The 15,364-nt window shown below is 38.8% G+C and overlaps 1 protein-coding gene across 4 annotated transcripts in view; it reads left to right on the top strand.

The window, feature by feature from the left end:
* FAM114A1 (family with sequence similarity 114 member A1) overlaps positions 1–15,364 on the top strand; it is a gene marked incomplete at both ends in the record, with an annotated part of 56,005 nt that overhangs the window by 6,831 nt on the left and 33,810 nt on the right. For all 4 annotated transcript variants that reach the window (XM_079701679.1, XM_079701682.1, XM_079701680.1 and 1 more), the window contains one exon: positions 3,780–3,867. In XM_079701679.1, coding sequence (XP_079557805.1) covers positions 3,780–3,867 — 88 coding nt within the window. The remainder of the gene's footprint in view (positions 1–3,779; positions 3,868–15,364) is intronic.

Genomic DNA, 15,364 nt, shown 5'->3' on the forward strand with positions numbered 1-15,364 from the left:
TTTTTTTTTTTTGCGGTACGCGGGCCTCTCACTGTTGTGGCCTCTCCCATTGCGGAGCACAGGCTCCGGACGCACAGGCTCAGCGGCTATGGCTCACGGGCTCAGCCGCTCCGCGGCATGTGGGATCCTCCCAGACCGGGGCACGAACCCGTGTCCCCTGCATCGGCAGGCGGACTCTCAACCACTGCGCCACCAGGGAAGCCCCCTGTAAATCTTAAATTTATAGAGTAGACTAAACAACCCCTTAGGTGGCATAACATTATGCATAAACTTAGGAAGATTTCAACTTAAAAATCAGAAGTCTAATAATTCAATTATTCATTTTAAAATGATTTTCAAAAAATTATCACTCTAATCAGTCATATTCCTTAAAACATCAGTAGTATAGAAAAGACCAAATATGCACAAAATGATTAATAGCATATTTCATGCTTTAAACCTTTCCATATTTGATGTTAAATCTTCCTAGAGTTGACTGATGCATACTCACCAAAGAACAAGATTACCTGGGAATAACTGAGGCCATTTTCAAGCAAATATTTCGACAGAGCTGCAGGCATCCAGAGTAATTTACATCCTCCCAAATGTCACACTGAGCCCTTTTTAGAACAGCTGTGTCACAAGTTACAAAACTTAAAAAGGCTTTGGTCTCATAACTCCTACTGTCCACATCCCAAGACCAAAGTTATACACAGTATCTGATTCTTGATCTACTCAAGGAAATAGGACAACCAGTTTGGTCTTTATCCTTTAAGAGAGGTACATATATTTTCTATCTAAATGCTAAAGGCCTTTGAATTTGATGGAATTCTAAGATTTGTACATATTTTTCTATCTAATGATACCTTTGAACTTGATAGCCTAAAAATAAATAAATGTCTTTTAAATTTAAAGAACTTCGAACTTGATAGAATCTTGCACTCTTTCATGTTCTTAGGACCACACAACAGTTATAGATGTTTAAATGATCTCCAGTCGAGTTTTGGAGATCCCTCTTGATCAAACCAAGTCTGATTTGCTGTTACAATATGCGGTCACTCTTCTGTGAGTTTATGAGGAAGGGACAGGAAGTTGAGAGAGTTCTCATCTGATGGCTTCTGTTTTCTCTGTAAATTAGAATGTGAAGTTCTCTGGTAAAGGAGGTGGGGGTTACATGGGTGAGGGTGAGAAAAAAGCTTTAAAATATCCATATATGAAAATGGGAGATCTGAGTAGATCCATGCTGCCTAATTTATAGTCTCATAAGCATGTGACATTAAAGCTATTTAAAGTGGAGACAATACTCAAGATGAGATATATTTATAGTTTATGTCAAACATTCAGTTTTTGTGGTTTTATATTAAATATGCACATTTAGTTATTTGAGTATTTGCCATTGATAACAAATATTCTTTTTAGGTGATCAGGAAGTCACAGCTCAATGTCAAAGGAGCTTTATTAATAAGGCAATTGAAGTAGTCACAATGCAAAAAGTTCTAGACTCATTTAACATTAATTTCCATTTGCTAGTCAATTACCAGCTGTCAGGGCATATTAAGTATTGTAAATTTGAGTCAGAAACTGTCACCCCTAAGTGTATTAACTCTCCCTAATCACATAGGTAGAAATTTGTCCAATGAAAGAACTGTATTAATCACCAACTTACATCTGTCTTCATGATGGTATAAAATTGCCACTGGCTTCATTGCTGAAGTGAAGTAAATCAATGTAGACACCAAAAATGAAAGCAGACTGTCATGAATCTTGAGTATTTCCATTCATGTTAACAAGCTTCTCATTGTTTCCAAACAGAAAAATAATGTCAGCCAACTTTCAAAGCTTTTTGCTTCTTAGTGTTAAAAATGTAGTTACTTCTTATTATTATTATTACTAGTTAACATTTCTGGAGTATTTATTATGTGCTAGGCACTATGCTTACAGATTTATGTGAATTATTTCTTTTAATTTTCACAATAACCCTGTGAGGTTATTGGTTCTTATACTTATGGTTGCATTTTTGTAATGAGTCAGTGATAGCTAAAAGACTTGAGTAACTAACATGTCCAAGTGTCAGAGCCTGGAGTCAAACCCAAGCAATTTAAGTCCATAACCTTTACTCTTGACCAGTAGTCTATGCTGATGGATGATGTTTGATATTTACGAGGTGAATCACTTAGGAATGCATTTGGCTGCAAGTAACTAAAACCCAACATATATTAGCTTACAAAATAACAATTAATTTTTTCTCACTTAACAGAAAGAATGGAGATATGCAACAACTCACATTTGTTTAGTAGCTTAGCAGTACCAGGACCAGTGACTCTGTGATTCCCTGGCCTTTCCCTCATGGCAGCAAAAATGGCTGCTTCAGTTTCAAGCATCAGGTCCACATTCAGGGCAGGAAAAAAGGAGAGGGGAGAGTTGGCACCAGACAAAACTGTGTAATTTATCATGAAAGCAAAACCTTTCCCATTTATATCTCATTTGTCAAAACTTTCACATGGCCACCCTTATCTGCAAGAGTGGAAGATAAGAGTGGAAGACTGCATGCAGAAGGAAGTTGGGGATGATGATGGACCAGCCTTGAGTCAAAAGTTATAGAATCTACAAACTCTGTAGGAATTTTTCATTTCCTTCTTAACTTCTTCCTTTCTTTTCTTGGAGTGAAAGAGCTGTTATTCTCCATCTCCTAATGTGTTCTTGCCTCATTTTCTATAATGCATTCCTGGATATTAAGGGAAAGCTGTGGTTCCACCGAGTCAGGATGCATTGGTTGCAAGTAACAGAAACTAAGCACACCTAAGAAAATGGATGAATTTCAGTCATTTATTTAACAACTAAATTTATTAAGCACTCATTATACACCATGAATTCTATGCTCTGTGGACATAACAGTGAACAAAACATTAAAAGAGAGAGAAACACTGTGCTAGAATCTCATAAAACCCAAAAGTAGGAATGCAGCAGGGCCTTGAAGAGGGACAGGAAGCAGAGGCTGAGAAGCTCTCTGGAATCCAAACAGCTTCTCTGAGCGTATCTCAGAGAAGATTCTGCTCACTGTGCTTTCTCTTAATTCTTAGTCTGTATGGTGGGTAGAATATGGTCACCCCACATTGTCTGAATTTTTATCTTCTATTCAAGCTAAACCAGAATATCTCAGTCCCAATCGAAATACCTAGGAAAAAGAATTTGAATCAAGTGAGCCCAGGGACAGTGAGAGATATAGTTACAGGGGTCATTGTGAGTGGAGTGGACACCTTGAAAGTTGTCTACCTCAAAAGGCTTCCTGTTGCTATTTGCCATCTCCAAGCTTATTGATGCTTTTCTAGACACTTTGCCTACTACCATCCATGCCAAAGCTCCCTCCTACCACCCCAGAGATTTGAAAGTTAACTTTACCTTGAAGAGCACATTATTTTAGTTCTGTAAAAATTGCATGAGTCAAGGTTGTTTTGGAGTTTTGAGAAATCACTCTGTACCCTAAAATATTAAATCTCCCCCTCCCCTCCACAGCCCTATCCCTGTCTTCCAGATAATGGGAGATTTGGGTCTCAGTTGACATCACATTCCCTTCTCACTTCAAGCTAAGCCCTCAGAAGCCAACACCACTACAAACCAATTTGGTTCCAAAGTACACATTGCAATGTAGACTGGTTTATGGCCCTTATAAACTATAAGCCAATGAGATATGGTTGTTGGTGATTTTTTTTTAACCTTCTCTTTGTTTCAAACGAATGGGTGTTTTTCCATTCAGGGATTAATGAAATTGCTGACCTTGTGGGTAATCTGGTTTTTTGCAGGCCGTGGATTCCTCTCCACATGGAGGGGGCTGGGCAGGCTGGGGCTCCTGGGGCAAATCTCTGCTCTCATCAGCATCTGCCACAGTAGGTAAGCATTACACATTGCGTTTGAATGGATAAAGTTCAGGAGCCAAATAGGATATGACATTTTGATCATACCACGTACTGATAGAGTTTAACATTAGCTCATGACATAATAAGAGCAAACTGTTTTTCGTGTTTGCTGTTCTAAGTGCTTCCTGTATATTAATATATTTATTCTTCAAAATAACCCTATGAGGGGGTAGTCTTATTTTCTCCATTTTAGAGGTAAGGAAGCTGAATCACAGAGAGGTTAAACATTATCCAAAGTCAGGAGTGGCTGAATTGGGCTTTGAACCACACAGTATGGCTTTTAACCATTATATTATACTGCATCTTCGAATATAAGATTTAGGCTTTTATAATATATCCTTAATGCTTTGTGATTATCATCCCACTTGAACATTTTAAAATATATAAATAGCCTACTCCCTAAAAGGATTTGAGGTATCTCAATAAAAGGCATTCATCACAGGTTATTAAAATACAAATACAAAAAGAAATATGCAGGTTGGGAGGAGATATATATCAAGGCTAATATAATTGAACATTGACCTTAACTCTGAGACTCTTGGCTACCAGTAGATTATCTATCTCATTGAGTGATAAAACAAGACAGTTTATTTAGATAAATTTATTTTCCTTGTATTAAACTTTTGAAGAAATGTCTCGTATTGGCTCATATACGAAGAGAAAATATAATGGACAATGTCTTCATCAGTGAAGGTTTGTCAAAATATTCTTCATGTGACCATTTCTTGTATCCACTCTTCATGAAAACTGAAGGTACAACATAAACATGTCTATGATAATGTAGCTGTAGCATTTCATCTTGAGGGTAGAGAGTGAAGAGTAGGACAGGGGAAGTCACAGGTAACACAGCTTGCAGATCATCTAACTCAGGTGTTCTCAAGGTATCTCTGTGGCATGAGGATCTTGTGATGGGCCATGAATTGGTCCAATTCACTGTTACTCCTAAAACCAGCAGGGCTGAGGTCTTTGACCCCACTGCAATGGACCATGGGCACAAACAGTTGAAGGGCCAGATACCTAATCTGATAGAATTTAGACTCCCTGGAAGAATGGATAGATTGCATTCTCCTAATTCTATGTCTGTCAAGTATCAGGAGAGCTCTGGCAAGAAGTAAATGGTGGTCAAATAAACATTGCCCTCTGCATGAGAGCCTGGAAAGCAAATTTTTTTCTATTGCTAATTGAAAGGCCAGGTATGCCATGGATATTACAGATGCAGATGGAAAATTTAATCAGATTAAAGTAGAAGAGCCTGTTTTGTTTTTTGAACAGGACAGAGTCTTTTCATAAGAGTGAGTACAGGAACCTGAAGGCATCCTACTTCCTAGGGAAAATGTTGAGCTTTTAGTGGCTCTCAAATGGATCTTGCCACTGGCAACACTCAGGATTGCCAGCTTTCTGAACCAAAATTAAAAATGTGCAGTCTAAAAGTTTTTGAAGTTGTGATAAGTCATGGAACAGTAAATTATATGGTTACCAAATTATACAGCTCTCCTCATGGTTTACGTCATAAAACAGTAGTGTTTTGGGTGCTTCCAGTTATAATGGTGTCCAGAACTGCCCTGGCTTATAATGAACTTGTTGCTTCAGAAGGTTCTATTATAGACAAAGGATTTACTTTCTCATTAAAAATTTAAATATAAGCTCCTTCCATGGTAAAGACAGCTATCAGCTGCCCTGTGGGTGTCATGTGCAGGTGTTTTTGGTACACTTACAGGTGCACTCACCTGTGACTGCTTTGCTCCTGGTAGGTCTGACTCTTTGCTATTGTTTCTTATCAGTCAGCGACTACACCTCACCATTTGACTTTGGGCTTTGCTGGACCTTTATAAAGTTTCCCATCCATCAGCTGGCGGCTTGCCTGTTGAATTTACTGTCCATTATCTTTTTCAGTGTCCTGTTGTAATCTGACCTTTGCACATATACAGCCTAGTGCAGCCTTCATCCGGTGGACTGTGCTCCAAGACCTCTAGGTTTTGTTACCTGATTCAGGTATAACCAGTAGATGATGCTGGCTTTACTGCTTAAAAATCAGGCTGTGACTCCGATGGCAGGTCCCAACCCATACTGGTAGGCACTCATCTTTTAATGTGACCTCAAGTCAGTGTCTTAATCTTTAGCCTGTGCTTGGGTTTGGGGTTACTCTTGAGGTTTCCCTAAGGCACCCCGAATAAATGTTGTGTCTTGTTAATGTTCACCTAAAAGTTGTGGTTCTTCTCACCTGGCTCTGTGCAGTAACTGATCCAGAAGAACCTGGGGAGATAACTGCCTGTGGACCAGTAGAATCATTGTGCCATCACTACTGCCATTTCCCTCTTATGGTTGGTGGAGACAAGGTTCCTCTGAGATGATCTGACAGTCACACATTGTCCCATCAAATATCAGAATGAAGTTCAAGTAGACCCTCTTGTATTCACTTCTGTTGCTGTGTAACAAATTACCACACATGTGGAGGCTTAAAACAACATACAGTGATTATCTCACAGTTTCTATGGATCAGGAATTCAGGTCCAAGATAGCTGGGTTCTCTGCTTAGTGACTTGCCAGGCTGAAATCAAGGTGTCAGCTAGCTGCATTGTCATCTGACATTCAGGGTCAGTTTCAAGGTTATTCACGTTGTTGGCAGAATTAGTTCCTTGTGGTTGTAGGGCTGACACCCCTCTTTTCTTGCTGGTTATTGGCCAGGGTCACTCAACTCCTAGAGGCTGCCCTCCGGTCCTTTTTCAAAGGATAATTTCTCCCATGCTTCCAATCTCTCCCTTTAGGAAGGGCCCAAGTCCCTTTTAAAGCCCACCTGATTAGTTCAGGCTCATCCAGGATCTCTCTTTTGATTAACTCAAATTCAACTGATTAAGGACCTTAATTACTTCTGAAAAGTCCCTTCACCTTTACTGTATAATGTAACCTAATCATGGGAATGAATCCCATCATATTCACAATCCTGTCCACACTCAAAGTGGGGGGATTACATGTTGCATATGCCAGGGTTGAGAATCTTGGGGTGATCTTTCAATTCTCCCTAACAAACTTCCCTTTTCTGTTTGAAAACCTCATCAGTTATACCAACGATGCCAGAAACTTAGTTTGTTTTTTTGTGTGGTTTTTTTTTTGCGGTACGTGGGCCTCTCACTGTTTTGGCCTCTCCTGTTGCGGAACACAGGCTCCGGAAGCACAGGCTCAGCGACCATGGCTCACGGGCCCAGCCACTCCGCGTCACGTGGGATCTTCCCAGACCACGGCACGAACCCATGTCCCCTGCATCGGCAGGCGGACTCTCAACCACTGCGCCACCAGGGAAGCCAGAAACTTAGTATTTTTTAAGGGCTCTGGCTACATGTTGGAATTTTTTTTTCAGGAGAAGGAAGGATTTATTATTACTTGCAGTAAGTAAGGAGAATACCAGGGATCCTTCCCAAAGCACTGTCTCCCTGATATATGTTGGAAGTTTGAAAAGCATTTTAATCTTCGCATTTTTCTCTTATTTGCACCCACAATGACCAAAGGGCACATGAGGGAGAGCAAAGAAAATTTGAAATATTGATACTCATTCTAAGAATCCCTTTGGAAAAATTGGAGCTATCTTTAGAGATGTAGAGACTAAATTTGTTCATCACCACTGGTCATCACAACCCCAATAAATGCAATAACAAGATAGCTGAATGCCATCCCTAAGTTGTTCTCCAGGTATATTTTGGAGATTTTTGGTCAGGATGGGCTTTAACTTTACAAAATAATAGTAGCTAAACTAATACCAGTATATACTTGAAAACGAGATAAGTATTTTGGTGGACCTGATAGAGAATTAAAACTTGAAGCATAAGGGGAGGCTTAGGATCCAAGGCTGGAACAGGCAGTGGTGGTGATTGGGAATTTGACTCCCAAAAGATAACAGGGATCACAAGTGTCCCACAAATGGAGAAGTGTCACAGCCAGGCTTACAGCCTGAAACAGAGGGTTAGAATAGGGTTCAACCACCTGTTTACAGAAGCTTGAAAAAGTTATGGGCACCGTCCTGGGCTGTGGTCTATCTTGAGCTACTATCTTTGGATTGAGAGAGGCAAGCAAGGCAGACCTTCCATTATGTACAGGCAAATAATATCCATCCAGGGCTTTGCAGCATTAACAGTTTATTATCACAGGGCAAAAAAACTTATTGGAAGACAGAGCACTCACAGCAGCAGACAAGCTCTTGAAGGTTTATAAATTGCCTGTGGAAAGTAAAGAAAGAAAATAACCACATATTCTATTGCAATTAATTCCCACTCAGAAACCTCATGTTACCCCCGGGGTAATTCCAGTTGCAGATGGAATTCTATGCAAGACAGCATCTATAACAAAACTCAGAGCTGTCAATTGAGCACTAGAAACAGAAACTGGTACTTCTTACAGTTGTTGAAAAACTGCAGTCACAATCATTAGAACTGTTTAGAGTTGGCAGGAGAGTAATTGGAGAATGGAAAGATTTAGAAGGTGGTTCTGTCCTGGAAAGAGCACTGTATCAGAAGTCATAAGACCTGAGACCCAGTCCCAACTGCTACTAACTTGTGATCTCAAAGAATTGTCACTACCTAGCTACACTATGCACTGAACCTCTCCAGACTCAGCTCCTTACTTGGAAAAGTATGGGTAGAAGAACTTGAGAAATTCTAAGATTCCCTCCATCTTCCAGAATATGATGATTCCATAGTTTGTAGCTGTATATAGCAGGAGAAAGATATTTGTAACCACTGTGCTAAGTAGAAAAATATAGAAAATTGATTGACTTTTTGCTACACTGTATTTTTTTTTTTTTTTTTTTTTTTTGCGGTACGCGGGCCTCCCACCGTTGCGGCCTCTCCCGTTGCGGAGCACAGGCTCCGGACGCTCAGGCTCAGCGGCCATGGCTCACAGGCCTATCCACTCCGCGGCATGTGGGATCTTCCCAGACCGGGGCACAAACCCGTGTCCCCTGCATCGGCAGGCGGACTCACAACCACTGCGCCACCAGGGAAGCCCACTACACTGTATTTTTATATTTTATCTTTTGCCTCACTTCTTTGACCCCCAAGGTTAAGGGAAAGTGAGAAAAAGCAACCTTTCCAATGCATATATAAAATCAAACATTTCTCAGCCAACAATTGTTTTTGGAGAGGCCATATCTCCTGCATTAGTTTCGTTGACAGCCACACTATTATCACATTCTAAGAAGACTTGATCAGCCTCCATTCATGCCTTTGGACAAGTTCATAAGATACAATGAAAATGGTTGTTATTTAAGATCCAGGAAGAAACCAGAGTGGGAAAGGAAAATGTAAAAAAAAAGAAAAAGCAATTTTGATGATAATTCAAAGTACTGTTGTGAGAACCAGATGTGATTTCCCACAAGCACCTTAGAGACCTGACTTAATCATAGAATATATTGCTAAGCTAAGTGATGGACCAGTAATCAAAATGAAAGTCAACAATGCTGAGATATATACAAATATACCAAGGTAAAAATTCTATAGTAGAATAGATCAGCTTATTTCCAGATACTACAAATGACCTACATGTTTATTTAAAATTCTAGTTTTGACAGTTTTATGAGTCTCAGCACCTTGTATAAGAGTACCTGAGGAGGGGGAGAGAGATCTGATCTGCATATTTACCTTTTCACATTTACCATTGTTCTCCTTCCTCATCCTCTCCTGAGTTACACGATTTTTTCCTTCAGCACATTTTAATGAAAGTCTTCTACCAGCACTGTCAGAAATAATAACCATGTCTTTTTATCACAGAGAACGGCAAACTTGTCAGAATGATACTACAGTAAGAACTCTTAACTAGGTATTTCAGTATCAATATCCCATGGATTCATTTTTGAAGGTGGCATTGCTGATGATGTGAAAATTCTCAAGGATCATTGATACAAAAGATAATAGAATTAATGCTTGGAGTTTGTTCACAATCCTTTACAATCTATGAATAAGTTAATGAATTCCTATGTGATGGCAAGGCAAACACTATGAGTTCAGAAACTCTTCTTCTCAATTTTGAGCCTAAAGAGAAGTGAGTATCTAATTACAGAGTGGGCATCAACCATCATTATGGAGAGAGAAGACTTTTCCAAAAGGAAGGTTGATTGGCTGCAGTTTCTGCTGCCCTGAAGTTGGCTTTAGTTGAGCACAGCAACACCATCTATGTGTTTTTCTAAATAACTACTTCTCACAACTATAATATCTCGAATTCATTGATAGTAGAGTCTGAAATACAGCCAATATTTTAATTTTTATTTATTTATTTTTTTAACATCTTTATTGGAGTATAATTGCTTTACAATGGTGTGTTAGTTTCTGCTGTATAACAAAGTGAATCAGCTATACATATACATATATCCCCATATCTCCTCCTTCTTATGTCTCCCTCACTCCCACCCTCCCTATCCCACCCCTGTAGGTGGTCACAAAGCACCGAGCTGATCTCCCTGTGCTATGCGGCTGCTTCCCACTAGCTATCGGTTTTACAGCCAATATTTTTAAATTGTTCTATTTCTCAAAAATTCACCCAAAGAAGAGTAGAAATTGGCACAACCTTCAGAAGAGCAATTAACACTATCTATAAAATTTTAAATGCATGTGTCCTCTGTCCAGCAGTTCCACTGTTTATTCTTTGCAAAAGTTCATTAATGTATATGTCCAAAGATGTTCAATATGCAATTCACTCAGCAAATACATATCTTACCAGGCCCTATTCTAGGCACTTGAGGTAAAGCAGTGAGTAAACAAGATGAAGACCTTGGAGTAGAGCTTACAGACTCGTGGAAGGATGCAGACAATAAACAATACACATCCAGCAATCCCACTCCTGGGCATATACCCAGAAAAAAAAACAAAATTCGAAAGGATACATGCACCCCAATGTTCATTGCAGCACTATTTACAATAACCAAGACATGGAAGGAACCTAAATGTCTATTGACAGAGGAATGGATAAAGAAGATGTGGTATATATTTATATAATGGAATATTACTCAGCCATAAAAGATAATGGAATAATGTCATTTGCAGCAACATGGTTGGACCTAGAGATTATCATACTAAGTGAAGTAAGTCAGACAAGACAAATATCTTATGATAGCACTCATATGTGGAATCTAATTTTTAAAAAGGCTGAAACAAATGAACTTGTTTGCAAAACAGAAACGGACTTACAGATATCAAAAACAAACTTATGGTTACCAAAGAGGAAATATTGGGGGGAGGGATAAATCAGGAGCTTGGGATGAACGTACACACGCTACTATATATAAGATAGATAACCAACAAGGACCTACTGTATAGCACAGGGAACTCTATTCAATATTCTGGGATAACCTATATGAGAAAAGAATCTAAAAAAAGAATGATTATATACATATTTATAAGTGAATCACTTTGCTGTACACCTGAAACTAACACAACATTGTAAATCAACTGTACTCCAAAAAAATTAAAATTTTTAAAAATTAAAAAATAAAAATACACATAATGAGTAGGAAAATTATAGAGAGGGTTATAAAGTGTTAAGTCTATGAAAAATATAAGGTAGTGTCAGGAGTACAGGTTAAGCTTTTAAAAAGGGTGGTGTGGGGTAGATCTTAATGAAATGGTATTTGAGCAGAGACCTGAAAGAGCTGAGGGAGTTCACCAGGCATGTATGAGAAACTGGAAACAACCCAAGTATCCATCCACAGAGAATGTTAAACATGACAGAGCCATTCAGTGGAATTCTGATTCTATGCAACCATTAAAAAGAATGAGGTAGATCAGTGTCCTAGATCGGATGCCCAGGGAGAAACTGAGGCAGGGATGAGTGTCCTGGAGTTTTATTAGGAAGGACCCTCAGGAACAAGTCTTGCAAGAGAGCGAAGGACTAGGAAAGCGGAACTGGGCTGCAATGCAGTTGGGTCAGAGGCCACAGCCCATCCCATAGGGAGCTTGGGGGTTGGGATGACTCTTCAGAGCTGTCCCAGGGCATAAGGCACAGGACCAGGCTTTTGTATCACCAACTTCCCCACTGACCAGTCATTACAGTACAGTCTTGAAGGAGCCAATTCCCTTTGGTGAAGGGCATTTCAAAGGGAGGCGTTTAGCTGAGAGCTAGCTGTCAGCAGGGGTGAAGGAGCACTGGAATCCCAGGCAGCACACACAGCCTCCACCACCATCTACACATGCTGAGACCTCCACTGTATATGGTGAAGCCGGGTCCAAGACACTTATATGTGGGGATGTGCTTTTCAGAACTTTTCTGTGAAAGGAATCAATAAGAAACAAATCAGACTTGTTATCCTTAGAAGGAAATGGGGGGTAGGGGGTGGGGCTGGAAGGAAGGCAGGGCCTCTTTAAGTCTTTTAAGAGCCCCCTCCTTTTGGAAGTCCCTGTCATATCACAACAAATATAATAAAATGCACCCACATCCCTCATTAAATATATAATTTATATATAACTGTGGAAGAGTTGAATTTACTTGAACTATAGTTGACCAGTTGACCAAGTATTACATTTTTGAATACATTTAAGTAAATATTATTTAATTTCTAATTTGCAAATTTTCTTTTTTGTCTTTTAGAACCAATACTTCTTTTCAGGTCTTAAATCATTCCATAGGCCCCTGTAAGCTCATAAACTGTATTGGCTGTTAGGTCAATAGGCGCTGTTTAGGGAGAAAGAGGCTGGCCCACCTTCTGTTGTCTATGTTTCTATACTCTGATTTTGCTAACATTATAAATGTTTATTTTTACTTATTTATTTAATTTTACATTTTTTATCACTAATTAAAAGTTTTATTTTGAAAAATATTCAGACCTACAGAAGAGTTGCAAAAATGTTATAATGAACTCTCACAGTACCTTGATATAGATTAACCTAATAAATGTTTATTTTTAGAAATCAACCAGATATATCAGAGAAATGGGATTATGGGATTTTTTTTCAAGTTTCTTTTCTATATATCCACCTTTTAAAAAGAAAAAGAAAGAAATGAAATGAAAAAGAAGGAAATGTTATATTAAAAATTAAAGCAATCTAAAAGGGGAGAACCCTCTGAACAAGTTAGCTGCTGCCCTCCTGGGGGGTCCTTTATGATAAGGGACCAGCAGAAAGTACCCATAAGGCTACCCAGTCATCCAGGGTGCTGTGTAGAACTACTGTTGCTCCCCTAAGTTACCACTTGGTCAGAGAGACCCTCCCACCAACAACAAATTATTTTCATCCTCCAGAAAGAGGGGAGACCTCCCTTCAATGGGGTTTTGATCTTCTCAACAAGAAGTGAGGTTGGTAAAAAATTTTTGAGAAAAAATTAAGCTGGAGGTAGAAGACAGCACCATACAGTGTCTTGGGATCCGTGCCTGCACAGCACAGGGATGATCCTAAAAACATTAAGCTGTACCAACCCAAGGCACAGCTGGGAGGGCCAGGGTTAGAGGAAGGTTTCACTGCAGGGGTGACCTTCACCTGGCTGTTTGGTCAAGGTAAGGTAACTCAAGCTAATTTTAACATAAACCAATATTTTAAAGATGAGGAAGCTCCTGATTAAGTATCTGATTTCCCAGGAGTTGTAGAAATGGGACTAAAATGACGTTTAATCAACTACAAATGGCATGTAAGACTTTCTTAACATAGTGATTGAGCAAGTGAGTTTTAGAGTCAGAAATATGGGGTTCAAATCCTGCCTCTGCCACTTATTGGTTTGGGGACCTTCAGCAAGTAATTTCACATCACCAGGTCTCAATTTTCTCAATTGTGAAATGGGCATAATAGTATCTCTTACTTCATAATGAAAAGATTAAATAAGATAATTTACTACACTGAAAATATTTAGTCCAGTGCCTGGGACATAGTAAGTGCTCAATAATGTTGACCAGTACCAAGGGTTTCACATATTTCTTCTCAGTGACCTTATAAAACCCTGGGAGGTAGATGTTATAAACCTCCTGTCAGAGAAGACACAGCAACAGAGACTCAGAAAGGTCACCAAGACCACATGGCTAATAACTGATGGAACCAAAATTCCTCCACAAGACTCCTGACTCCTAAGTTTAGGGTGTTTTCCACTAGAGTATGGATGATAAATTAAACACCAGCCAATCATTTAACATTTGTTTTTAAATGATACAGTATCACGGCATGTATTATCTTACTTTCTTTGCAGTACTCACCTTTTTACTTCAGTAAGTCAAAGAGTAGAGGATATTCCGTCTTTAGAACGATAGAATTTGGATGGGTTCATTTCTTGGGGATACTTAGGGTTCATGATGACATGTGAAGAAATGAATCCATGAACTATACCTGTAGTACTATTCATATTGGTTGTTTTTCTCTGTTGTTGGTAGAACAAAATCAGTATCTCTGAAAATGAATCACTCTCAGTCAAAAGGCAGCAGTGGCTCCATATTATTACTTCCTTGTCTGGGCACTAGATGTCACACTAAGTAAAATTTTAGAAGTTATTCTTCAAAGTAGGGTGTGGCATAGAGTCTAAACCTTAGCTATGAAAAACCATAGCTTTATATTTCTAGTAGAATGTAGTTAAAGATGTACTTTCACTAACAAAAGAACTCAGAAAAAAAGAACTGTTAATTAGAAAATATAATTGGAGGAATCTTAAATATGTGCAAATCCTTGTACATCCATTATACCTCAATAGTGTGTGTATGTTTGTGTGTGTGTATATGTGTGTGTGTGTGTGTGTTTGTAGGTGGAGTAGCAGCCTATTGTCATGTCTGTTAAAAAGACACATTCTACTTATTATACACATAAAATGGTATTTCCTTCCAGAAACAAAGCGATTTTTCTAGAGGCAGGTAATGCATACATATCCATAGTCGTTTGTGAGAAGCTGAGATGGTGAGAAGCTTTGCTTCCCCGGGAAAAGATTCAGACATGGCTCTAGCCTGCAAAGGGATGCAGAAGGTGAAAGAGGAGGTAATGACAGTGAAGTTCATTAAACCCTGAATAGTCTCAGGGAAGGATATGGAATCATCTCTCTTGTACAGTTTACACAAAGAAGATACAGCAGATGCCTACCAGCCTTCTGAAACTCATTTATCCCTTGATTTTAGCTCTCAAAAATCTAAATGAGAATCATGGATGGAGATTTGGATGTACATTATTTCCTTTTTGAAAATATTTGTGCTTTTAAAGGATGTCGAGGAATATGAGCTCAGTATATAATAAAGTTAGGTAATTATATCCCATAATTTACATGTGTTACTGAAACTCCAGTGAGTTTCCACTGAAATGCTTTGAATTAATTAGAAGCTAGAGAGAATCAAGTCTTACTTTTAGCAGTTATAGTGCATCTTTTTTAAAAGTAACTCAATAATTAATTTGGACTGTGTCTAATGATCTACACATGAATATAGTCATATGTTTCTGTATGTAATTAATGTTGTAAACATTGTAAATAATGTTTCCTAAGTTTCAGTGTTTTCTAGATAGTGTGTAATAACAGGTGATTCCCACTGGATATAATTA

Source organism: Hyperoodon ampullatus, assembly GCF_949752795.1.
Source record: "Hyperoodon ampullatus genome assembly, chromosome: 1".
Taxonomy (NCBI): Eukaryota; Metazoa; Chordata; class Mammalia; order Artiodactyla; family Ziphiidae; genus Hyperoodon; species Hyperoodon ampullatus.